We start from the raw sequence: 26,362 nt of genomic DNA on the forward strand, positions 1-26,362 counted from the left end.
CTGAATTTCTCCGCTCTATCAATCTTCACTCGGTTGAACTTACTGCCATGATAAAAATGTCAAACAGAACAAAACCATCACTGGGGAAACATTTGTCTGCAGCAGTCAAAAGGAGGCCAGTCAGAGCTGATGGGAGGAAAGATGTGGTTAGGTGTTGGGTAACAAGGCCAACGATAATGGCAACGGTTTAAATAAAAGCAAGTTCATGTGTTGGAGGGGCCTAGTCAAAATCCAGACCCCAAACCAACTGGAAGTTTGTTCAGAGATTCTTCTTATCCTTTTTCAATCGAGCCCAAAAGAATTTGAAAACTGTATACTTTTCCTTTAACACAGCAAACGTTAAAAAATATATATTTTTGAAATTTTGGGTCTGTGCCAAACAAACCCAAACAAAAGAAATTGGACTACTTTGTTTGCTTGATTTCAGTTGTTTGACATGATTCTGGCTGGGGAAAAGTTTGGACAACCCTGCTCTAATATATCTGGACATGGCAACAGGGAATGCTTCCAAAGTCTACCTGAGGTGGTCGGAGTGCAGGTGGCTGATGTAGATGAGATCTGCGGCACAGAGTCGGTCCAGGCAGTCTGCCGGCGGCTCATGGAGAAGCCACCAGCCGCGGGCGAAGGCAGGACCCATCAGCCAGGGGTCGAACAGGAAGCGCTTCTGTCCCAGCTGCAGCTCCATGCAGGCGTGGGTGAGGTATGTTATCTGGAAGGGAAGGTTAAAGCGTTTATTCCTTTAGGACTAGGTGGTTTGGGGTTTTCTCTCAAAGTCTAGAAAGACAAAGCTCTTACTTTGACTTCTCCCTCCTGGAGCTCCAGAGGGTCTCTGGGGTCAGTCAGCCAGGGGTCAATGGGGCTCAGCTCAACCAGCTGCATCCCTCCATCATCCAACATTTCAACTTCTGTGAACGTAAAAAAAAACAAAAGCCACTTTATTATAAGTTTTCTGCTTAACTTTTAGTAAAAATAATCTTAAACTGGCTGATTCCTTTTTAAAATGATAATCAAAGAATACCCTGCATATGTTGTCAAGTCTTCACAGATCAACAAAGAGAAAAACAGGCAAACGTGGGCAGTAGCAAAGTACATTTACTTAAAATAGTCCTTGAGAATTTTTTTTTTGAAACTCGATACTTTCTACTTCACTACATTTCTCTTCCACTGGCGTCATTTGTGTATTTTCTTTATTTTGTTCCACCAACACACAATAAAATTACAAACTACACCCCCTGAACAGCAGGTGGCGATATGCAGCTTTCAACCAGTTTAGAGAGGAATCATTGTTGTCCTACTGGGTCTTGCCTTACAGATGGTGATGTGAGTGAATAACGCCTGAAACTACAAAGAGTCTAAGTGTCAAGAAATGCTAGGAAAGAAAAAGAGACTAATTTGTTGTTGACAATCTATGACCTGTCCAAATTGGTAGAAAATATTCCCAAATATTCCTGACTACCCTCAAAAACTTCAAAAATATAAGTATTTTCGAAAGCACATACTCCAGTAGTTTTGATTTAAGTAATAAACTGACTAAACTACTTTTACTTTTTACTGGAGTCCATTATTTGACTAGTACGATAATTTGACTCGAGTAAGAAGAGACGAGGTAACTCAAAATGGAGGACATACTGTCTCCATGCTGTAATTCAAACCCATGCAAAACTGTATTCATGTTTTTGATGTGTTCGTCTTTTGATATTAGTTTTTATTTTATTTCCTGGTGGCAGTCAGACACCTGGAAGAAGCCAAACACTTGATTTCGAGAGCGTCTTTTGAAATTGGAAACGTTTTAGTTTGGCTTCTGTTTCCATAACCCAATTCAAAGAACCATTCAGCACCAGCACCTAAGCAAATATCATGATTCAGCTGGTGTTTGCATGTGCCACAAAATTATAACTTTTCAATGCGACTGTCGATTCACACACAAGCCACTGATGACTTAATTACCGATGCAAATAGAATGTGGCGCACTCATCTTACCGAGCTCGTCCTGCAGGAAGCTGTCGGGCGGATTCACGTATTTCATCGACGACACGTTTAGCTTCCAGTTATGCTTGGTGCATTTCACCGTCCTGTGAGAACAGCAGCTGAAATTGTCTTGTCATCTCAACTCTGCTGTTTCGTTGTGGAGAAATGGCCTCACCTTCCGTCCAGGTCTTCTATGTCCTTGATGAACAGCCCTCCTTGGTGTTTGCACTGATTCTTGCAGGCTTTGAAGCCGCCGCTGCTCTTGTAGATGATGTAACATCTCCCGTCTTCTGGGTTTTTCTTGAAGCTCACTCCGTCTTTGAGCGAGTCCACCTCTTTAGCGTTCAAAGACAGCACCACCTTGGACGTTTGGGCCTCCATTTTCCCTAAAAACAAAAAAATGAATTTGATAGTCGAGGAGAAATTTGGATTCATTGTTCTCACTGATTAGCTTATTATGGCGTAATTTGGGTAACAATGTCTTTTTTCCGGTACTCATTAATGAACACAACTTTCTTTATCTACTATTTACTCCATGAATACTCTGAGGTCAATTACATTTGTTGTTAAATTACTATTTCTAGTTTTATGTCATAGTTTTTCTACATCAATAACTTCAGTTTTCAAACCGCTGATTCTGAATTGGCTTTAGACCAGTGGTGTCCAAACTTTTTGCCCTGGTGGCCAACACTTCTAAATTTCTAAGCTACGAAAAGTGCAAAAAAAAAAAATGCTTTTTTGTGATTTTAGATCTACCTGCTCAATAATTAACAATTTTTTTTTCTGAAATTGGCACATGGTTAAAGATCCTGAGCACAAAAGGGACTTTAGACTGTTGCCTTACTATTTCCTTTTTTGTGTGTGTGGGGTGGGGGGGACAATTGTTTTGTTTTGGTGACCATTTTTTAAAAAGCTATTTTACTTGTGGTTGAAATCATTGCAAGGACCACACTTTGGACACCCCTGATCTGGACTTTGACTAGGTCATTCCAATAACTGAATACGATTTGAGTTAAACAATTCTATTGAAGCACCCAATGGAATCTTTTTTTTTTTTTTTTCTGGGCAATATGTGCCTTCTGACCAGGTTGGTACAACACAGGAGGTGGCAGGAGGCAAAATGTGCTTATTTGCATTTCCCCTCTTTGGATTTGTTTTTTATTTCTTTAATGTCAGTGCTGACATATTTGACCAGCTCAGACAAATATTCATGTGTCGTCACGTATCGGTCTGACAGCACATGCATTCCTCTACAAAAAAATATTTCCACAGCATGACGATGCCACGTCCGTGTTTCATTTCTTTTTCCACATGTTGCCTTTCCTATTGCATCTCTTTGATTTTACAAAAGAATTGATAAGCAGGTGGCAAAATATGAATCTTTATAGAACAGACCATTGTTTCAGAAAACCAGGATACCGGATTTAGCCGAAACTTTCCGGATTCCAATTTAACAATTATCCATGTGGGCACTGTTACTGTTTGTGTTTTTGAAGACAGAAAGGCCTTTAATAGACTTGCATGTGTTGAGGGGATTAGAGAAATGGGTGATAAAGAAGCAAAGGTGTCGTAATCAAGTCTAGTCATAAAGGTTGTAGCATACCTGCCTGAATGAAGGACGTTAGTGATGTTTAGGTTTAAGAGCAGTTTATTTTAGGTGTCATCAAAACTTATCTTTTGTCTCTATCAAGAGGGCTGATAACAAGATGCTTTTTCTAAGCTCCTTTACAACTCATTTTCTCTTTTGATTGCCGTTGAGCTACATTTACACTAAGAGATAAACAGGAAATGGTTCTTTCAAAACAAAAGCATCACACCTCAGACAGGAAGTTAAAATTAAGAACAAGAGAAGCAGGGACCTTCTAAGTTACTATAAGTCACTGGTACATTGTCGTTAACATCTCAATGTACTTCCCAGATACTGCAAAATGTTATATTTAACTTTGACCTTTTTGTCATGTTTGTTCTGTATAATTATTGACGAGATGTGGAACACAAAAAAAATAGTAACATGAATGAATCAGCTGTCAGGTCCACATGTTGTAATACTGACTTCCACTGTTCATTTGTCAGATTAAAGTTATTTATTTGAGGACCCCGGTCTCCCCAATCTTGGAAAAGTTATTCCTGAATATGGAAAAGTGTTTTGTTCCCCCATAAAAAACTCACTAAAGAAATCTTTGTACTGAAACAGTACTGATATGAAAAAGCAAAAGAAACAAAGAACAAAATAAATGCACCTTCGTCTAAGAAAAAAAAATTGTTTCAGTTTGCTTGAAAGCTTGACATGCTATCAGCTGGCAGTTAAGCAAATTTTAAACTGCTCTCTCTCTCTCCTCTGCAGAGGAAATTGCTATGTCATTCTATGGAACTATATAACAGATCGTTTTTCCCAAGAAGTAAATATAAAACCAGTTGGTGCACATTTGAGTTTCCTAATCTTGCAGCTGTTGACAGTGGGTTTTTTTCTTCTTGTTTTTTAAGCCTGTGAGGTGCTTGCATGTAAAACATTTAAATGTAAAAGCAGGAAACTCCAGATTAAAATTTGCTGCACGGAATTGTGTATTTTCCAAGATGGACGCTTTTCTCCAAATTGGAATGTCTTTCTAGAGGAATCGTAGGAGACACTGATGTTTTTCTGGACTTTTCATTTGTACTTTACCGACAACCCAAAATCAACAGGTTTTTGAACTTCAAAATGCCCAGCAATAATAATAATAATAATTTAAAAAATCCAATTGCATATTTAATGTTAAATAGCTCTCTATTAGTTTTAATATATTTTTAGGTCTATGTTAGAACTGACCGAACATGTCTGAATTTGCTAGAATGTCCGCTCTTAAAAATATTTTGAATATGTTTCTTTGTTATCTCTAAATGAAATTACTTAGAAATGTCTTCATAGCCCTTCCCAGATTAATGTACAGCAACAACTGTTGTTGTCCCTCTATGATGTAGAAGATAAAACGCACCTGTCTGCCTTAAGGCAACATTTGCTTGATGTCTTTGGTAAACTCGTCCAAATGCAAACATATTTGACACAAAGTCTTTTGTAGAAGTGCTGCTGTCATACTTTGAGCTATTCTACTGATTATTGCAGAAGCAATAAAAAGGCAGTTTTGTGATTATCCCCGTTTTGACCTGTAGAGGTGAAGAACCCATAATCACCTGGTGTTTGACCTCAAAATGCCCAATAAAGATTAACTTTTACATCCCGTTTTTGCAGCCTCACTGCACTTTAACCTTGTTTTGAGAGTTTTTTAGTTAAATAACAGTTTCCTCATCATTACATTGTTTTTTACATTATTTATTTAGACATAGAGGTAACAGTCATTTTTCCTCTTGACAAGCTTTATCTATAAACAATTAAAAAAATATTTAAAATGGTTTGATGACCAACTCATCCTTAAAAACGTGCCACCACTTTAACTTTGATTGTCTGAAATAATCAGATGTTCAAGTTTTGCCACTAATTTAGCATCTTACTTTTTGAAAGTAAATTAAATTTCTTATAAACTACAAAAAAAGCTACTTTTAAAGGACATTTCAAAAACCAAAGCGGCACCAAACGTTGAAATATCGAACTTAAGCTATATCTGACAAACTTATTTGAACTGCTATTACGAAAACACCTTTGGCAAATCTTACGTTTGCAACCAGGAAATCACACAAAAAATAATCATAATGTTTTATTTTTTTAAGATAGAAGACAATAAAAGATAACGTTTAGGGCCGTTCGATCGACTTAGGCTGTTTATTCAAGATGATCCAAAGATGGCGGGGAGTGTCTGAAGAGCTGGTGTGTGTGATAAGTTTAAACATTCATTGACTGGAGAAGGAACTAGTCAATAAATACACCAACATGACATAAACAGTATTTCTTTGTATATACAGAAGTATTCTTCTATGGAGGTGAACAATCTATAATATTGTTAGGCATGAAATTATCAGTTGGGAGGGGAAGAGAGAAAGGGGCTGCGCGCGTGCGTGCTGACTGTTCAGGAGGAAATATACCGTTGTGTCGGGTTTTTTTATATGCTGCCCGCTGTAGTTCAGTCGGTTAATTCTGAGTTATTTTAGATTTCGGAAGAGAGATAAACAAATGCAGGTCAATGCAACGGAATGGCACTTTAATCAGAAGCATCGTGAAGCTTCACAATGACCGCTCAGTGGAGGCGCACGTGCGCCTCCACTGAGCGCGTCGGAGCGCGTGCTGCTCCTATGAAATACACCGCGTGTGCTGTGTTATTTCAGAAATTTGAACAAATCTGACTCAAGACTATATTTTTAGGGAGTGAGATAAGTTAAGAAAAATAGCTGATAATGTTCAGACCGAGCTGTAAAATAGAAGAATGCGCTCTCAATAGAATACAATTACTTTAAGAGTTTTCTTCTACTAATAGTAGAAAAAGTTAAACAAACAACAAAAAAAGTCAGTGCGCTCTCATGCCTTATTTTTATTACTAAAAAAAAAAAAAAAACTTCATCACATTTAATGCGTTTAAGGCTAAAAACGTCGACCCCTGTGATTTTGCGTGAATTAATTTACGAAGGTTACGAGCATCTCCTCCCTCCCCCACCAACTTATTAAAAATAAACTAAAGGAACAACGCCGCGACTATACCGTCATTTATTTCTGTTCTATTTATTATAGATCATTATTTCTTAAAACTGCTCTGTCATACTTTCAAAGTTTGATTAATAAATGCAGGATAAGATATAAATATATATGATAGGTTTTGATTGTAGAACTGTGGCATTAATTACCCTGCTACATAAAAAAAAACATTAATAACTGTAAAAGTTGAAGCTTTAGTATAGCTAAGTTATTATCTTAAGAACATGTCTGCGCGGTCCATACCTTCAACAAGATGCGGTTTATCCTCCACAGGAAACTCGGTGAGGCGTGTTTCTCTCTTCGGGACTCGGAGCCAACGCGGCGACTGAAGATAAACTTGTTCCTACACCAGGAGGAGATAATATAAAACCGTAGAGCAGCTTCGGTCACGAAGTAACGCCCTGCATGTTCACACCGCTTCCGATAAACGCACAACCAACCTTTATGACTACTTTTAATTTAAAAGAAAATAGATACATATTTGTTTACAAAAGAAAAAATGTCTGTTTCATGACTAATTTTATTTCTCAACTCTGACACCATTTATTAGCTGAAAAATATCCCAGCAGCTGATTGGTAGTTTTTTGTTGTTGTTTTTTTTTACTGATCGGCACTGAAATTTTGTGTCATCTAAATGTTAACTCCCATCTGTGTGTAGAAGCGTAAATAAAACAAATATGAGCCAAACTTGAACTTTGCAGAACTGCATGCTAAATCACAAATTGTAGTGCATGGACCTCTTGTGGTGTTTTATTAGAATTTTACTTATGAAAGGCACAAATGGAGAGAGAGAAAAAGGAGTAATAATTATATATATAATTAATGGGTGATTAGTCCGCATTGTACAACATTTTTCTATCCATAAGGTTTCTTCCTGCTCACTTAATTTATTTAACGCTGATAAGAAACCATATGGCATTTGTTCTTTTCTTAAGTTATACGTCGGATAATATAACTTTGGGAAATAAAAAGCAACTGTTTCCAAATTCTCAAAAATTATATGTGATAGTAGACTAGACATTTCTTTAATCCAGTAATCTGTCATTTTACATTAGAACGGGATTGACCAAAAAGTTTACACTCTTATCTTTTCAGGAAGTCTTTATTTTTGTGCCCTGCTATTGGCCAGCTTCCATCCTCCTTTTATCAGAAATGAAAAATTATAAATGCACACTACGTGTTAGAAACCTGTGTTTGTTGACTGACTTTTATTTGTCAGGCTTATGAGACAAAAGCTGAAAAAAAAGATCGATTCTCTTCGCGTTTAAAATAACACAAAACAGAGTAAAAAGACCTCCACACAGGACCTCGTTTATTTATGCATGTATTTTTATTTTGATAGAGAAACATCTGTTTTCGCACAAAGTCAGAAGGGTAAGTCATTACAAAATTATGACTAGAGATTGTTTTAATCTTTATACACAGAGCCATCTGCAAACAAAGCTTATCAGGAAGGACTATATATATGTACGAGCTATAAGACACGATGGCAAAGGTTTAGTGATCCCTTTCAGTCGTGGCACATGGGCTGTAAAAGTTAACTGTAATTGCTTAACAATATGCTAGCAAAAAATAAAATAAAATAAAAAATAGTTCTCCCAGTTCTATACCAAGAGTACAAGCTGTTCAATAACAGGGTGTACATAGTTTCTTGGAGACGGCTTTTCTGTTTCGACTTGTGAAATAATCCGTTGTGTGGTTTTGTTCAGCAGGTCCCATTTGCAGTTTATCACACAAGTCATGTAGGCAAAATGACAAAAAAGGAAAATGTGGGTATAGATGTATAAAGCTGATGGAGACGTAAAACAAAAGATTTGTACCAGTAAGTTTTCAACAAAGTGCTGCCTCATCCATTCCACACAGTTTAGGGTCGTAAAAGAATATTAAAAAGTTCGTAAAATAGTTGAAAGGTTATGAATACTTCATCGAGGCTGAAGGTACTCCTCTTGCTTCACCTTGTGGTACTTTTTCCATCCCGTACTTCCTGAAATCTCTGTTGAAATAAATTCAGGTTGAAAGTATAGAAATTATCCTAAAAATAGCCTTCACTTTAAAAAGAAAACATAAATTCTATGGTAAAACACAGTAGAATTATGGGTAAAGTTGCTTATTTTCTTTCACTGCTGGATGGCCTTGCTATTGGTGATTATTAAGGCTAAAATGTTTTAAGAGTAACATGAAAACAACTTAGAAAATTAATGCACAAATATAAAACAAACAAACTATTGTTTTCACTGATTTAATTTCTTCACGGTAACTTCAACAGTTCTTTATTGTTTTACATTTAGCTAATTTTTCCTGTCACAATTTGACTGGTTATTACTGTTAAACATACAGATATTTTTCAGTGTTGTAATCATGATCAAAATATCTAAACCACCGTAAACGTTTTATGAATTTTTCTCCGAACAACGTTCCAATGCCAGACAAACAAAAGAAACATTATCCTCGTCATTTATTGATCTTTTTCAACAACCATTAATTCCTCAAAAGTTTTTATCTTTAAAATTTTAAGTCCTTTAACAAAAAAGGACTTAAAGAAGTCCTTCTCGGCTCATTCAGAGAAAGAGTGCAAGCGTATAAAGGGGAGGAGTGTATAAAAAGTTGTTGGGTTCAACAAGTTTCCACGAGTTCAGGAAGAGAATGGTCACTTGTTTGCTGAGCCATCCTTAACTGTCAAAGCTGATACCCTGATAACACCATCCCTGTTTTTACAACCTTATCTTGTTCTCCTACCATATTGGGCTGTAGCTACAGGTTTAATTATTATTCACACTTCCTTTATTATCCCTTGTTAAAACATGAAGCGGTTGAGCTAAGCCAGTCCACTGTAACAAAAATCAATGATGAACCAAAAGTGAAAATTTCAGTAGTTATCGACATGTTTTTGCATTATCATCAGAATAATTTAGTACAAGATAAAGTCTGAGATCCCATCAACCAATTTAATCAGCAGATCCAATAAAAAGAACCAGATGTGCCTGGAATTCTTAGCTATAGTGTTAGCAATGGTTGAAAAAAGAGAACGAGTGATTCAACAACAACAAAAAATAGAGTTAATTGACATAATATATTTATTTCTTAAAATCTGGTTCATTGCTATAGAATTTCTTAAAATGATCTTAAGAAGACAAATCATTCAGTAAGGTGTTTTTGTTTTGTTCTTATCAGACGGAAACAGTAAAAATAGGCAGCAAGACATGTCTGTTGGAGCATTTGAGTCTTTTACACATTGCCTGCTGTGTAGAAAAACCACCAACAACAAAAACATAGATAGTCATAGAAAACAAACGACTATAGCAGTTGCCACTATAGAGGAATGTTGTACTTGACATACAAGTTAATGATGTCAAAGATGATTCATGGTGATCTACGTTTGGGCAAAGGAAAATAAAGGCAGAAACTAATAACATAACTAATTTGAAACCTAATATAAAACTAATATGGATCAGTTCCAAGTACTAATTAGTACAGCCTCTCAGACCAAAACCCGACACACACACACACACACACACACACACACACACACACACACACACACACACACTCACACACACACACTTTACCAGCCATTCACTTGTACTTATATATATAATTAATGAGTGATTAGTCCGCATTGTACAACATTTCTGTCAGCTGTCTAGAGTATCACACGACTTCTTTTATATTTCCACATCACTTGTTTTAATTCTCTCCATTGTGCATTTAAGGTTTTTTTCTTTTTTTGGTCAGCAGAGGGCAGTCTCCTGTAGTGTGATAAAGCGCTATGGTAACAAAAAGCAAAAGAACATGTTGATCCACCGACTCCGGATGTCTAAGAGTCACACCTTCAAATTAAAATAATATTTTGTACTGACTTTTTTTTTCTTAATATATTATTAGATTTAGTTTAGTTTATTGGTTTTAGTTGTTTTTTAAGCAATATGTCACAAACAATGCATAAAAATAGTCTTCATCATGTTTTGATATCTTCACATTTGAAAACGTTTTATCTATCTATCTATCTATCTATCTATCTATCTATCTATCTATCTATCTATCTATCTATCTATCTATCTATCTATCTATCATTTTATTTTTCCAAGATGATTTTTACTTTAATTACTAAAATTTTGGAGTGGCCGAACCAAATTTACGACTTGAATCTGATCAAGAACCTTTGTCAGTAAGAAATAAGGTGATAACACGGCTTGGAAATCGTCAGAGACACTCTGTCAAAATACCATGGAAGCATGCAAATAGTTCATAAAGACTAAAAGAAGGGTTTGATTGATATGTCAATAAAGATTTTTTCATTACTTATTGAAACTTGTATATTAGGTATCTGATGTTTTCCGATGTGTCCTGAAACGCCTTTCTCATTTCCTTTCAGAAAACAGGTTCTTGTTGAATGAACTAGTAAACATTTGAAACTAAAATCTGTCATTGGTATAATTTTGAATTTAAGTTTAAATAAATGGATGCAAGTATGCCGTCTTCAAAATTCTGTCCATATTTAAAGATTTGTTTTGAAGCAGAAGCTTTTATTGTGAAGGTTCCTAATCCGGAAGTAATCAGTGTAAGCAACAGAGCGCAGCTGTTTTGGTGTTAGAGTTGCAAGGGGCAGCTTCCGTCGCCTACTTCTCTCATAACTCCAGTTTATATCTGATTCCAGACGCATTCTCACCGCTTAGTTGCTCTTTACTGGCGGCTAGCGCTGTTTGCTGCTGTTTGTGCCCGGTGCTCGGCGCTGTTCCTCGGCTATTTTCCCCAGCAGCAGGGATGGTATTGTCAACATCTCAACAAGTCGCCCTGGCGTTCACGGCGGTGCTCTTCACGTTTGCCGTCCTGCCGAGGTTGTTCGGTGTCGGTGGGGGGACAGCGGCGAAGGAAACCAAATCTGACCATCGCTACAACAGAAAAGGTGACGAGTTCCCGTTCTGGCTTGTGTGTGTCTCCCACCAGGCCGCTGGTGTCCTGTGTATGTGTGCGTGTGTTCCCGTCCGTGGCCTGTGTGTGGTTGTCGCGTTTTTCCTCAGGAACGGCCAGGCTTTTACCTGAATAGAAAATATTGTGCCAAAAATACGGTTATTGTGTTAAAAGGAAGGAAATGTAACAAAAAGTGCAACATTATAATTTTTTCATAGGAAATTGGATTTTAAATCTAGTTGAACTTGAAGTGTGTTCATGAGGATATCTGTATACTTGCTGAACTTTATATCCGGGTGGCTGCTGTCCATGGTTCTGATAACTTTATTAGTTTTAAACGATTAAATATCCAAACAGGATGCCTTAAAATAGTTATTAAACTTAAGAAAAACATGTTAAGTTAACTATCAAGGTTTTTTCTGTTTTTATTTTTATTTTACTTATAGCATTTAAAAAATAGTCTAGTGTAGATGTGAGTGAAGATTTGATCATTTTATAGGAATATTGGCATCAAACCAATTTATGACCCACACAAAAAGTAAAGCAGTTATGCTATTTAGGGAATACAACTAAAGTTGGATTTGATATCGGTTTCATTTTAGAATTTTAGGCTATTCGGTGGGGGAGGAGTTATATTAGTGTGAAATGTAAAAAATTAACTTTCTAATTCAATTAGGATTTTACTTATGGGTGTCAGTTTAAAAGAGGCTGAATACAAATGCGTGAATGTTTTCCTTCTTTTCATAAATATACACAACTTTGTGTTGCTCCGTCACAAAATCCCAGTAAATTGTCAGAATGACAAAATGGCATCTAAAATTGTCCGTGTTGAGTGTGAAGCTCCTCCATTTTGCCTTTCTCTTTGCCAGTTCTGGGGCAGCTACTCAGACGAAGAACACCATGAATAATTCAATAAATGTGGCATTAGCGGTAAGAATCTGTTGCACTTAGCATCATTGTCATGAGAATGTCTTCTTTGCGCACTTTAACCCTCTTTACACATATCCAGTGAGGTTTGTTTACAGCTTATGCAGGTTTTATGGAGCATGTTTAGTTTTCTATCTGCAGCTTACAGTGCTGTAATGGCTGCTTCCAGCAGTGTAGTGTAAAGTAAAAGTAGATTCATGACCCCAACCCATTAAACTGAGTGGATTAGTGCAATCTCACAAAGTCTTTCATTTCCTTTCCTGTTTAACATCCCAAATGGTCGCCATCTTGTTTTCAGCTGAGGAATAAAATGAATGGAATGAAAATTTGACCAATTGTGTTTATTTCTTTCTTTATTTTTGGACACCTGAAAGACAAAACAGACTTCTAAGATGGTAGACAGAGATGGTTGATTTTTTTTTTTTTTTCTCAAACATAAAACTTAGGAATTAAAGGTATTCATCAAAGCAATTGATGTTTGCTGGTACTTTTAGAAACCAAAAATGTTCCAAACTCTTCGTTTTGATGCATCTAATGGATCTGCAGGCAGATTTACTAGTATGACCCCAATTCCTTTTATCGGGGTTCTTGGCACAGTCAGATTCATGCCCCTCCTTTCCCCGTTTCCATGACGCTGTAGGTCCAGGCCCTGGAGCATCCAGGGGCCAGCCCATCAATGTGAGCCCCCCCGGCTCCCACCAGAGCGCCGACAACATCCAGCAGATGAAGAAGCGCCTGGAGCAGGAGATGAAGAGCGACAAGTACAAGTCCAACAACAACAAAGGCTACGTGTTCACCCTGATGCCCCTCTACGCCATCGGAGTGGGCGTGTTTGCGGCATATAAGTTTCTGAAGGTAGCCACTTTACGTCATACTTTACCACTCTGAAACGTAATTACTGAAATCGAAATGTTTTATTTCCTTCTCTGTTGCAGATCAAGTCTTCAGATAACAAAACACAAAAGGATAAGTTTGCTAAAGGGGCCAAAAAGTCAGCGGAGGCAGGTGTGTTTTCCTCTTTGCCTTTGTTCGGGCTGCGGCCGCACACATTTGGTTGCGGTTGACTTGTATTCCTGTCTTGTTTGTTTTTTGACACAGAGAACCAGTTAAATGAACTGGAACAAAGGCTGGCGCAGACGGAGAGGATGCTCAACTCCATCCTCACCCAGCTGGACCCGCTCACTAACTGGTCAGGTTTCCTCACACAGAAGTGTCTGCTGTTTAAATAAAAATAAAGCAGTTGTGTTAATATTAATTATTCTCCTCTGTTCTATGGTAGTTAGGTCAGAGGTGTCCAAACTGCTGTGCTTTAATTTTGCGTGACCAAAGTTTAATAATAAGCAAATTTGTCACTTATTACTGTTTAAACTTTACCTTTAATAACATAAAGTTACCTAATTTTTAAAGGGCAATCAGTAATACTTTTATAGCAAATTTATATCAGTAATAATTTCTTGGTTAATGTCAAGATGTCACAACAAAGACATTTTGAATAATGTCAACTTTGTATTAAAAGTGTCATAATTTACCGAATGACGCTTTATGACAACAGTCATAAATATTCATGAAGGCTTATTCATGTTCATGACATGTGTTATGTCATGTTTATGTTAGTGTCATGACAGTCTTATTCACCCCCCTTCAAAGAAAGTGTTACCTTTTTTTTTCTTTTTTCCCAAAAATGCAGATATTCATTACATTTGCTTGAATGCATCCAGAGTTTATAAAGAAGGTTCTCGGGGAAAGGAGGGCCATGAATCCGACTTTGTCAATATTCTACTAATGTCGAAAAATCGCAATTTCACAATTGCAGAGTTTCCAGTAAATTAGAAGTGCAATTAAAATCACAACTGAATGAGTTTAACGTGATAAGTCTTTAGAAAACATGGAGCACCATCATCCCCCCACCATTTCCTGTCGTCGTCTTCATCATTTCTGTCAGTAGTAACATCACTACTGTTGATCATGTGATTCGTTTGATGTGAAAGTGTTTTGGTAAATGCGCTAATTTCAATATAGTTGAAAAACCATCTCATCCGAGTGCAGAAACTTTTTATCAAAAAACATCTTTTATTTTTATTTTTTAAATTGACGTTTCCATTAAGGAAAATTATTTTCCTAATTCCTATTTGCTCAATTATATGATTAATAGAAACGCAGGTGCTGCTATTGTTGCTCGAAATGGACTAAAAACACTTTCTACACCAGAAAAACGTTAGAAGACTGGAATCAGAAAAAGACAATTCTGATGTACAATAGTTTATTTTCTACAAAACTAAGAATGGTTTGTCATAGAAATATTTGATGATTAAGGTACAGTCAGGCCAAAATCCTGATGCCAGACCAATCAATTAGTGCACATTAACAATAGTTTCCTGTTGCACATTCACCTCTACACACTTGAGTAGATTGTATAATCTCAGATTTCACTGTAATTCCGCGTTTCTGTCCCGTTTTCTTCCGTAGCGTGAAATCCGTTGCCCAGGAGCAGAAGAACGAGATCATGTCTCAGCTGCAGACCATCCGCTACCTGATGAAGAAGAGAGGAATGGACTGTCCGCCGCTGAGCGCCAACGGTGGGCTGGCAGAACGGGCTCTGGGTTTCTGTGGGGTCTCCACACGAAGAATCACTCACACAAATCTGTGTGTTTTAAAGTCTGAGCGATGGATAGTAAAATATTTTTTTATTCTGCTTTAAGATACCCAAATCAAATGACTGGCTCCCCACCAGGCCTCTATATAACTCAACAGTGAACTAAAGAGGGAAGTCAGTGGATGTTGAAGACTGCCAGTGTAAAATCCATAGAACTTAGGAGTTGTGCCGTAATGTGAAAAAATACTTTAAGAAAGCAGAACTGTAACAAAAGTGTCTGTCCATCATCACCTAAAACAAGTCTTCACACTGGTTTCCTCATCGACTTGGCCTCACCGTTCCATTTCTTGACCATCGTTTTTGAATTCCCAGCCCCAGCAGCCCTTCGCTTTGAATCTCCCTTGGAGTCGGTTTTGCATGAGAGGCAACATATCTGACGGTGGTGGTCGGGGAGATTTGCAAGAATCAATGGAGCCCAGACTTCTGTGTTGCACCTGCTTTACATGGAAGCCTTGTGGTCACGAGGCGCTAAAGTCTGCTCTGTGTTTCAGACGTTTCCCGCGGCCGGAACCTGGACGAGCTGATCGAGTCGATCGGAGCCAGCCAGACCCCCGTGGCGGTGGACGTGCAGCCCTCCCCTGACTCCCTGGAGGCTCCAAAGGAAGCTGCTGACGGCAGGGATGAGGCGGCGGCGCAGGGCGAGGACACGATGGAGCTCCGACCGGAAGAGTCTGCTGAAGAAGAAGAGGAGGAGGAGGAGGAAGAAGAAGCAGAGGCGGATGATAAAGGGGAAGACAAGGTGGAAGATTCAGAGTGTTCTTCATCATGCGAGACAAACATTGAGCAGGTGTGTTCAGAGCAGCCTGGAACCGGCCTCAGGAGGCGCAACAGGCCTGAATGAACTCTCCACCAGGAGGCAGCGATGTGACAGTTTACTAGGAATATTTATTATCTGAAAGGCTTCCACGGCTCACATAGTCATGACATAAAACGTAAACCTAAAACGGATCTGTTTGCATGTTCCGGTCGCAAAGGACAGCAAAGAGCTGCTGCTGGAGGACGCTAAGCTACGCTAGGCTAGCTAGAGATAAAATGCGTTTCTAGATCTCGGTGTTCTCCAGCGAATAACAAAACATTTGAATGTAATCAAAAAGATAATTTGGTAAAACAAAACAAAAAGATTCATTTACACGCAATGGTACATTTAAAGGGTTTATTTTTGTTTGTTTTTGGGGATTGTGGCTTCCAACTAATGAAAACCTGAAATACAGCTAATTATCAGATAAAAAATTTTTCTTAGAGCCAGTTGAAAACGCACAAATAAGAAAAACCTGGTAAAAGCGCACACAGGGTCAGTGCAACCCCCGCCTGACCGCGCACAGGATAAATGTTATCTTAAGCCTGCAAGAGGGTTAAAAGGTCACGTGCCTCTGTTTTTTCCTACAGTTTTTCATTCCACTCAACCTTCCAATGATGCACTTTGTACAGCCTGTAAGATATTTACCGGCATTTGTTGTTTAGTGCAGAATTAAGCAGAGTTTCCTTTAGAGAGGATAAACTCTCAAAGAACCTTGAATTATGCGTCACAACAGTTAATTTCCTTTTGGGATCAATGTGGTGGTCCGGCTGAGACGTTTCCATGACAACGCAGCAGCATAATCTTTTTCAAATATTGCATTGATTTTATTTAATTAGAGCAGGTGAAATGACAATGAAGTTGGCAGCAGCTGGACGCCATAATCGGCAAAATGAATCGGGCACTTTTTAAAGCTATTCCGACCTGAGATGCACCTGGTACTGTTATAAGACCTGCAATGCAGACTATATTCCACAGACATCACTATTTATCTAAAGATATTAACACCTGTGTGTTTTTGAGAACCTTTGTCTCCATGAAACAGAAAAGGGCAGAGAGGGGTTTTAAAGGTTTATAGAGCAGCATTTGTTTGTCCGTGTGAAGGCATGCAGACAGAGCCGCTTGAACTTCTCACTTTTTTCACCTCTTGTCATCCGTTTTCTTTTCACATCTGTCTGAATGTTGAAGCCAAACTGTTATGCAGAAGCTTAGTGTTTCCTTGCCTCGTTGAACACTTCTCAGCTCCCACAGCAGCAGCCTAACCCTGCAGACAGACACCCAAGATGTACAGAAGTACGAGTAATGCAGCCCTCCCCCAGCCTGTTGCTGTCCGCTAGCTGAAAGAAGGATCCTACGCCTTTCAATGAATTTGTTTTCTCTTTTATCACATTTTAGATACTTTATTTTTTCCCCCTGAAGAGACTGATGCTGCTGGATGTTGTTTAGATTGCAATCCTATAAAGAAGTGAACTTTAGCTTGTGGTGCGATGGACGTCCAGCGTTACTGCATGGCGTTTCCTTTAGTTTCTATGTTCACAGTGTAACTGCATGAACCGACAATCATTTAATCTGCTACAGACACACAGTGTCACATCTTCTTTAAACTCCTATTTACAACAGTTACCACTCTGCCTTAGCATATTATAATTATTATGAGAAAAAATACACTAATATTTTACAGCGCCATATTAGGACCATTGCAGTGGGGGAGTAAGGGCACATTTTTGCCAATAAATCTCAAATATTCTAGAAAAAAACTGGGTAAATTCTGAGTTTGAAAAGTCCAAAGTTAGAAATTTTCTTGGCAAAAAATGTGGAAATTTTCAGATTAATAACAAAACTAGGAAATTTTCAACTCTTCAAATTTTGACTTTTCAAAATTTTCTGTTGAAACTCATTCTCACATTTTTATCCTTTCAAACTCTGAATTTTCCTTTTTTTTATATAAAAAATTTGAAACTTGGATAATTTTCAAATTTTAAAAATGTTTGACTTTTGAACCTCAGAAATGTCCTAGTTTTTTTTTTTCCTAGAAAATGTCTAAGATTAATCTCAAATCTCGAAGTGTTTTTGGCAGACATTGTTTTTATCTATCTACAATGGCCCTAATATGCTATACAAAATAACGCTTATTTGTTTATTTATTTATTGTTTTAAAGTGAGCATGAGTGACTATACTTATTGATTTCAGCTGCCTGGATTAGCCTTGTTGCTAAATCAGATGTCAAAATCTGTTGGATTGTGTTGAACACAGATTAACAGGTTTAACTTTTTTTTTTTTTTTTGTTCATTACAATTGAATATTAAAACCAAAGCATTTTATTCCTGAGCTGTCCAGCCCTGGGCCGGGTGGCGTATTCAGAAAGCTGATCTTTTACAGCTCACAAAGAAGATGTTTGCCTTATTTCGTCACTGTTTTCATCCCTTATTTCCCATGTGTGCATTGTTAAAGCCTATGATGATTGTTCCATGTTTGGGCTGAGCGGACAAACTCAGCTTGCCTTGGTAGGAAATAAAATTGTAAAACAAAACTTGATCTCCATCATATTAAGAGGCTGAAATATGTCAGGGATGCTATTTAAAACGAAAAACTGTTTGAGTTTGCTGGGAGCCGTGGTGGTTATAGTCTTAACCGATACCAGGAGGAAGGATCTATGACGGTTCCCCTTTGCGCACATAAGATGCAACGGTCCGTCACTGAAGGAGCTCTTCAGTTCAATAGCTTCATGTGTGACTGGTCTCTAAAAACCGGAACACCTGCCTGAAAATCGGCATGAAGAATGCGCCAATGATTAAGTTGTCCACCAGGTTGCAGTCTCACACCATTTCCCAGTTCTCGCACTCCGTCACAACCTCTAGAGACAGGATCCAAGAAACCAAAAGAAATGAATCGGACTTACGGTATGGGGTAAGTAAAATTGCCGTGTGTCCATTAAACAAGTGTGTAATGGACACACAAATACGTTTCATCTCAACTATCCGCTACTTTGTGTTGATTACTCCACTAAAATTAAATGAAGTTTAGATGCATTCATGATAGCATACCTGCAGATGGCGCCAGAGCAACATGCCCAAAGCTGGAGCCACAAGGTTAAATTAGAAACGTTTTCTACTGGGAAGCTTTGGCCTACTTCTGTGAGCAACATCATATTAATAAATATATATAGATTTTATTTACATTGTGAGGGGAAATGGGTCGAAGAGAGAATTATTAAACAAGCAAGATGGGGCAAATCAGGAAGTAAAGCTTCCCTCTATGTTCAGTAGAACAAGGTATTTGGAGGAACTTCTCTAAAGCATCTTTGCAAATTAAACCACCTCTTCTAATCATAGCTCATAATTAGACCATGCTGAGTTTGTTATTGTCTTCCTTTCATGTAGCATCAGAAAAAAGATAGGGGATTTAGCGCAAATTAGCTTGGCTCTCTCAATTATAAAAGCAACATTTAATCAGCTTACTCGCGTTCCGTTGGGATTCCCGCCCGATTCCGTCCAACGGCTCGCGGTGAGCACGAGACGGAATATTTTACGAGCCGCACAGCTATTACGAATGGGGACTGGAGGCATTTAAAAGGAGATGTCCACAGACTGCAGATGACCTCATTCCCAGAGCATGCTCCCTTCAGGGTCATGCAGGACTTCTAAACGCACCAAAGTGATCCCGGGAGTGTTGTGGCATTTATAGCGCATAAGTGGTTTTTATTGGCACCGTTTACATTCCCATGGACTGTTGATTTTACACGACTATAGCTCCTTCTGTGCCAGGCTTTTCCCATACTCTTAACGTCTTTGTGCAATAATGTGCAAAAGGCTTAAAGCATCCCCAAGTTTTTGTATTTTACTGTAAGGAACAGATTCTTACAATCAATCCAGAGGTGCCAAAGAATCAGGATACAATATGAATCGTCATACTTCCAACCAACTTGATCATTTGATAACTTCCTTAGAGACAAGACAAGAAGAGAGCAGGTGCGCTTCGATTTTAAGTTTTCCTTTCATTTTCTCAGTTCTTTCAACATGAGACGGACAACTCAATGTGATTTTGGCAGGAACTGCATGAAGACAACAGAATTGACATTTTATTTATCAGGAACACGAGGAAGAAGACCATTGTCTTCTGAGACTTGGCATCATGGGACTGTCACTGAAACAGTTGAGAACTCATCCAAACAAATGTGCAGTTATATGAAGAGACGGTTGTCATACCTGGATGTGTCTCGTCTTGATTTGTTTGTTCGGAGACTGCTGGGTTCCTTTCATTCCCCTCTCAAAGGCCGGCAAAAATAGCATCTCTTACTCAAAGTGAAAAAGTAAGCTGTTTTCTTGTCTTTATTTGAAGAGACAACTGAAATTGCAGAGGTTTTATTTTAGGTTTTAAACAAAGGAGTGTCTTTTTGTGTCCTGGTTGTCTTCAGAGTCAGCGGGTTTGTGGAAAGCAAGCAGAACGTGCGTGCAGAACAGAACTGAAGGTTCTGACAGAGAACTCGGCCAATATCTCCTTGTTTTTAATGTAATACAATGTGATTCAGTCATGTTCTTGCTGTTTCTGGACCAGTGCTCTCGTTTCGTTGCTCAGTCTTTCTCTATATTGACTTGCAAAATCATTCATCTTGAAATTTACATTTTTTGCCCATCCTTCTTTGCATGAAAGGTCAAACTCGGTCAGGTGGGACAGAGAGGATCTGTGAATGCCAGTTTTCAAGACTTGGTACAGATTCTCCATTTGATTTAGGTCTAGACTTTAGCTAGACCATTCTAACACATCAATTTCCATATAACCCTTTTTCATTGTGGCTCTAATTGTCTTCTGCAACTCCAAACAGTTTTTTTTTTCTAAGGTAAACTTTCTATTTCATGCTAAAGAAAATCATCTCACACCATGACGTTGCCATCACCCTGTAACACAACAGGGGATGTGTATTTAGTCAGCTTACCAATTAGGTTCTGATGGCTTTAGTGTGTTTTATTTAGAGGTATCCAATTAAAAGAGTCTGAAAACATAGGAACACCATGTTTTGTATATTTTTGTTTTGAGAAAACAGTATGCTCTGTTCTGGCCTCAATAAGCTGTGAGCATAATTTATCCTTTTTAGTACATTTTTTTTTTAAAAAAACAAAACATAATGAAACTAGATTTTTCTCTCCCAGAATCTGTTGTACACGACCACTTAAAGTAATCCCCCATTTCTGAAAAATGTCCCTATGGAAACAAACCAAGGCTGTGCTTCTGGCCTCCATCTCCCCCTGGGACTGATCCTGTCAGGCGAAATGGACCAGGCAAGGACTTTCCATCGGACGTTTTCTTTCCTTCTCCTTTTTTGTGCCCTCCAGTTCCTGATAAAGATCAGCAATCTGGCTGCTCTATTTTTAGTCATGATATTATGGGGAGGGAGAAGGAACCCGGGATGCTGTTTCCTACCTGCATCATTCAGAACACTGACGGGCTGTTTATAGGCAACGACTGTCCTGGACCACTGTCGTCCCCCGTGCTCCAAGTTAAATGACCTCATTAGTGAAACATTAAAAGGGACTCTTCATCACACATGGAGTTTTTCACCAGCTCAACCTCACGTTGAAGCAAAATTGAAATCAGTGTATTGTAGAAAGTCATCACCCCTGTATTTGCTGTTAGCTGACATCTCCTCTGTTGTCCATTTGGGTATTGGTTGAGTGCCCTAGTGTTGGAGTTCTTCCCTCTTGGGAAGCAGGAAGGTTCTGATGAGGGCTTGTTTTGGGTCAGAGGCACAAATAACTTCAGGCTATATGAACTTCTCAATTTTCAAGGTGTCCCTTAAGGGAATTCATCCAAGTTTCCAGGGGAGTTCGGCGCCAATGTGTGTTGAGAGAGTTATCTATAAGGCTGAGATTGGGGAACCAACTTTTCTAATCGATTTTGTTTTTGGATGTCTGTGCTACGAGTGAGCTTTTTTTTTTATAGAAATGTTTGAGCAAAGATCATCCAAAGGGTTCACAGTGCCAATTCTAAATCAAGAATTTATTTATAACTTTTATTCCTAGACCTTGGCAATAATAATCTTTTCTTCATCCTTAGGGACATTTTGAACAGAGACTCAAAATGCCCAATGTTCATGAACTATGTTGTGATTGCAGCTTCCACTGTCTGTGGTCTGAAGATTGTTGGTGCTTCTATAGTGGCAGCAACACAAACTCCTAGTTAAGAGATCCTTAAGATCTCTTAAGATCTTAAGGATAAAGTGATGCCATTCACAGACATGTTTGCTTTCCATGCTGTTTTCACACCTAATAGTCTGGCAGACTCAGTTTGATTTCGGACTGCGGGTTGAATATGTAACAGACGGCGGGGGAGGAAATGAAGATTGGGGGGCGTACAGGGGAGAAGAACTAACCTAAAAGGGGGCACCATCATACGGGATATCAATGATAGACTATTTTTTGCTCCCAGTTAAAATCATTGCAGAAAAATGTCACTATTACTGGAACAGCCTTTTAAATCCACCAGATGAATCTCTAAAATAATTGGATAGATTCTGTGTTTGTTTGCTTCGTCCAGTTTCAACCCAGTTGATGGGGTCTAAAAAGTTGGAGTCAGACCCCCTCTGTCACACTGCTGAGCAGAGACAATGGTGTGGTTACACCTTTCAAATTTAGAAGAAAGACATTGAAATGCAGAAAGATTGCCTCTATGCAATCTTGGGGTATTTGGGTCACTCAGAGGTTGCAGTTCTACAAACAGGTCTTGCATCAGGGGATAATGACGCATGTAATTATGGGAAAAATTACCTGCGGGGTGTCTTCTCGTTGATTGAGCTGTACTCAGATTCCCTGAAGATGTTCCTCTTCCCTCCTCTCACACTGTGGTGGCTGTCAGACGACGGGCCTTCTGGCTGACGGCTGCTTCGTGGCTCCTTACGGCAAAATCTGTCAGCTGATGACTGGGAGTGCTTGGCTGTCTCGCCGATAGGAACCACCTGCTACTATCTATAGCAACTGAGGATTGATGAGTCACATGGAGTTTGATGAAAAGGATCAAAATGGTGAAAGAAACACTCAATCAAACCAATCCAACCCAATGTGAGAAGTAATTGTACCCTTTGGTAAATCCTGGTTGAACTGATTAGGCTCAAGAGCTAAATTTAATCTGATCAAATCTGCGTCCCGGCTTGCTTTTAGAACAGAATGTATTATCAAGAAATTGCATAGACAAGACTTGTCAGACAACATGAAGTAGGTTGTTAGGTCTCAAAAAGCAACTCATAGTGCCATTTTTTGAGGATTAAATGTTAAAAAAAAGGTACTAGGACTTCAGCAAATAGCATTTAGAGACATTATACACCAATAGAGACAAGATGGAACTTTCCCAGGAGCACATTTAAGACTCATCCAAGGGGTCACCGAAGAACCCAGACCATCTAAAGCACTGCAGACCTCCTTTATATCAGGTAAGGTCAGGGTTCATGATTTAACTATGAAAGAACAACTGGGGAAAAATGACTTGGTACAGTTTTGAGGCCAGAACTACAGTAAGGCAAAAAGAAAACAAAGGCAAAGGCCGGTCTTACACGTCACCCCCCCCCTCGCCCCCCCCAAAAAATAATTTAACTTTAGTCAAATCATTCTCACGATGATCCTATGATTTAAATGTACCATCAGTAGGATGCACTTTTGATGTTTATTCTGTTTTTTACACACACACACACCCCCCCCCCACCCACACACACACACACACACACACACACACACACACACACACACATATATATACAATTTATAGTTACAAAAAATATTCCTCAATTACTGCACTTTTCAAATTAAAAAAAGGTTGCTTATTCAAATAAACTTACAATCAAATTAATTTGCGGGATGAATTGTACTGTGCCCAACACCCACTTCCCAGCCAGTTATTCTGTTCTGTCTTCTTCGTGGTTTGCGCCAGTGGCAACATCCGGTTATTGATCATGTGACTCGCGTGACGAGGAAAAAGGTGCTTCCGTTGCAGTTTTGCGAAATAATGAAACAAACCGATTTTTGATACGGCTGAAAACCCCACCTCATCCCACCAAAACTTTTCACATGGAAACTGCAATGGACTGAAAGAACGACAGTAAATGAGGACTGAGTCGAGCGAGAGAGACACAGAGAGAGAGAGAGACGTCCAAGAAAAGACGAGTAGGAAAGGAGACTGAAAGAAGGGCACAAAGAAAAAGGATATAAGAAGGTCAGTCGTAAGAATGGAAGGAAAGGACACAATGCAGAAAGGGACGACAGATGGAAAAGTGAAGCTAGAAGAAAGGCAGGAAGGCAAAGAAAAATAATAGAAATGATGCAACTACTTTTTTACTCACATAAGACTGAAGTTTGGAAAATAAATATTTTCAAAATCTCTCATTTTTCTACCCTCAATCACACCTGTAAGATACTCGAATATCAGTGTTCAATACTCCTCCAGACTTCTCTGAAACCTGATAAAACTTCATAAATTCTAGCTTGCCACACGAATATCCCAAACCTCCCCCCATCTAGGACCCTTTCCCCAACTTTGTGGCAGCGCGCTTGGAAACCCTTCATTTGGTGGCGGTGCGGCGAGGTGGCCGGTGGGCGTTGGTCTCGTCTGCAATTACATTCATCCTTGAACGCAAAGTGCAGCTGAAGACCTGTTGATCATGTTTTATTCTCCATCGTTTTTGTTTTTGTTTTTTACGCGTTGGGTTTGAGAAACGTGAATTTCTGACTGACACATCTTCCTCCTCCGCAGATGCTTCTGCTGACCGCCGGCTCCGAAGATGCGGGCGCGGATCGGTTTTCACTGGCATCAACAACAACAACAACAACAACGAGAACGACGTGACAGAAGACGGAGCGGATTAGTTTTTCCAAGACAGCCTCTAACGATGATGCCGTCATCGATTCCCAGAGAGCTGTTGCTGTTGCGCGTTCCGCTGTTTTAGGCGGCGTGCCGGACGCTGACGAGGCAGGCGGCTGTGCGTCTTGGAGAGGGGCAGGGGACGCCGGAGACGCGCAGCAGCATCAACATCAGCAGCAGCGGCGGCGGCTCCTCACAGTCTGCTCGGGTTCGGATCATCCGGCAGCCTCCGGGCGTCGCTGGGCCGTCAGAGCGGACCGCGCGATGCGCACCGACCACCTCCATCTCGGCGTCTCTCCCTGAGAGCCCATCGAGTCATGTCTGAAACGGAGCGATGGGCAAGTTCGACGACAACGAGAGGATAATCCTCAACGTCGGGGGCACGAGGCACGAAACCTACAAGAGCACCCTGAAGACCCTGCCGGGGACGCGCCTGGCCCTGCTCGCCTCCGACTCGGACATCGACTCCGTGCTGGACCAGCTGCAACAAGTCCCCGGCTTCATCGAGTACAACGCGCGGACCAACGAGTACTTCTTCGACCGCCACCCGGGCGTCTTCGCCTACGTGCTCAACTACTACCGCACCGGGAAGCTGCACTGCCCGGCGGACGTGTGCGGACCGCTGTTCGAGGAAGAGCTCTCCTTCTGGGGCATCGATGAGACGGACGTGGAGCCGTGCTGCTGGATGACCTACCGGCAGCACCGCGACGCAGAGGAGGCGCTGGACGTGTTCGAGCTCAACGTGGACACCACCTGCGAGGAGGACGACGAGGTCGGCAAGAGGCTGGGGATCGAGGACGTGGCGGCGGACGGGAACGTCAGCCTGTGGAGGAAGTGGCAGCCGGTGATCTGGAACCTGTTCGAGGACCCGTACTCCTCCAGGGCGGCGCGGGTAAGGGCGCACCGCCGCGCGCTTATGGCGGCTCACTGTCTCTCTCCTTTTTTTCTTCCTTTTTTTATTGTTTTCATTCAGAGACGCACAGCTTTGTAGTTTGAAACAAATCAGCTAAAAGAGGAACCAAGCAGGAACCAAGCAGGTTCCTCAGTGCCAAACGCGTGCCACAGCCCACACTTGTTGATGTTGATCATGTCAGAACTTTGCTGCATATATCTTTTCACATATTATGTTTGTTCAGACCCCACTCTTAGAAAGTTCGCATCGTAATGTATTGTTTTCGTTCTATCACTTTAAGAAGGATTAAACCCAGAGGCGGTCCAATATTAGCTGAGGCCCGAGGCAGGGGAGCCCGCTTTCAGTTACGCTTATTGTCCAGCTGCATCTCGATAACTTTTAATACCAAAAAGTTATTTTTTATTTTTCAATATTTCACTTCAAAATGTGAAATCTAATACTTTGAAAAAGTATTTTTGACACACAATTATTCTTATGATTTAATATGAGGCAGGCATAACCTGAGTGAATCCAAAAAGCATTGTTGTAGGTATTTCATTTAATCAGGAAAACATACAATCCAAACTGAGATGACTCTGTTAAAGTCTATAAATAACTGTAAGTAACCATATTAATTCCCATATCAGGCCTGTACAGTAAAGAAATCATCTAATTTGAGAATGTCTGACAACACAAAGTGGGATAAATATATAAAAAAGTTGTGTGTGTGTATATATATATATATATATATATATATA

General features: G+C 39.5%; 3 protein-coding genes across 12 annotated transcripts in view; 2 read left to right on the top strand and 1 right to left on the bottom strand.

The window, feature by feature from the left end:
* The window catches only part of cmah (cytidine monophospho-N-acetylneuraminic acid hydroxylase), a 20,515-nt gene extending 13,594 nt beyond the window's left edge, over positions 1-6,921 (bottom strand). Inside the window, exons 1-5 of the mRNA XM_015049453.1 lie at positions 6,830-6,921; positions 2,144-2,354; positions 1,981-2,072; positions 796-905; positions 519-709 (exon numbers count right to left, since the gene is read on the bottom strand). Coding sequence (XP_014904939.1) covers positions 519-709; positions 796-905; positions 1,981-2,072; positions 2,144-2,349 — 599 coding nt within the window. The 5' untranslated portion in view covers positions 2,350-2,354; positions 6,830-6,921. The remainder of the gene's footprint in view (positions 1-518; positions 710-795; positions 906-1,980; positions 2,073-2,143; positions 2,355-6,829) is intronic.
* Positions 6,922-11,129: 4,208 nt separating this feature from the next.
* On the top strand, positions 11,130-17,813 carry LOC106957910 (resistance to inhibitors of cholinesterase protein 3). Its single transcript, XM_015049483.1, has 6 exons — positions 11,130-11,489; positions 13,062-13,276; positions 13,357-13,426; positions 13,520-13,610; positions 14,888-14,997; positions 15,566-17,813. Exons 1-6 carry the CDS (start codon positions 11,348-11,350, stop codon positions 15,913-15,915), a joined length of 978 nt encoding a protein of 325 aa, XP_014904969.1. The 5' UTR covers positions 11,130-11,347; the 3' UTR covers positions 15,916-17,813.
* A 144-nt stretch (positions 17,814-17,957) lies between these two features.
* Positions 17,958-26,362, top strand: part of kcnc2 (potassium voltage-gated channel, Shaw-related subfamily, member 2) — an 83,479-nt gene continuing 75,074 nt past the window's right edge. For 4 of the 10 annotated variants that reach the window (XM_015049537.1, XM_015049561.1, XM_015049543.1 and 1 more), the window contains exon 1: positions 23,687-25,604. In XM_015049537.1, coding sequence (XP_014905023.1) covers positions 25,047-25,604 — 558 coding nt within the window. In that variant the 5' untranslated portion in view covers positions 23,687-25,046. Of the gene's footprint in view, positions 18,779-23,685; positions 25,605-26,362 lie in introns of those variants that run through there. The other 6 variants (XM_015049494.1, XM_015049509.1, XM_015049520.1 and 3 more) reach the window with 4 other exon arrangements.

The sequence above is a fragment of the Poecilia latipinna genome, unplaced genomic scaffold, assembly GCF_001443285.1.
Source record: "Poecilia latipinna isolate Pla-1442-1.1 unplaced genomic scaffold, P_latipinna-1.0 Scaffold46, whole genome shotgun sequence".
NCBI lineage: Eukaryota > Metazoa > Chordata > Actinopteri > Cyprinodontiformes > Poeciliidae > Poecilia > Poecilia latipinna.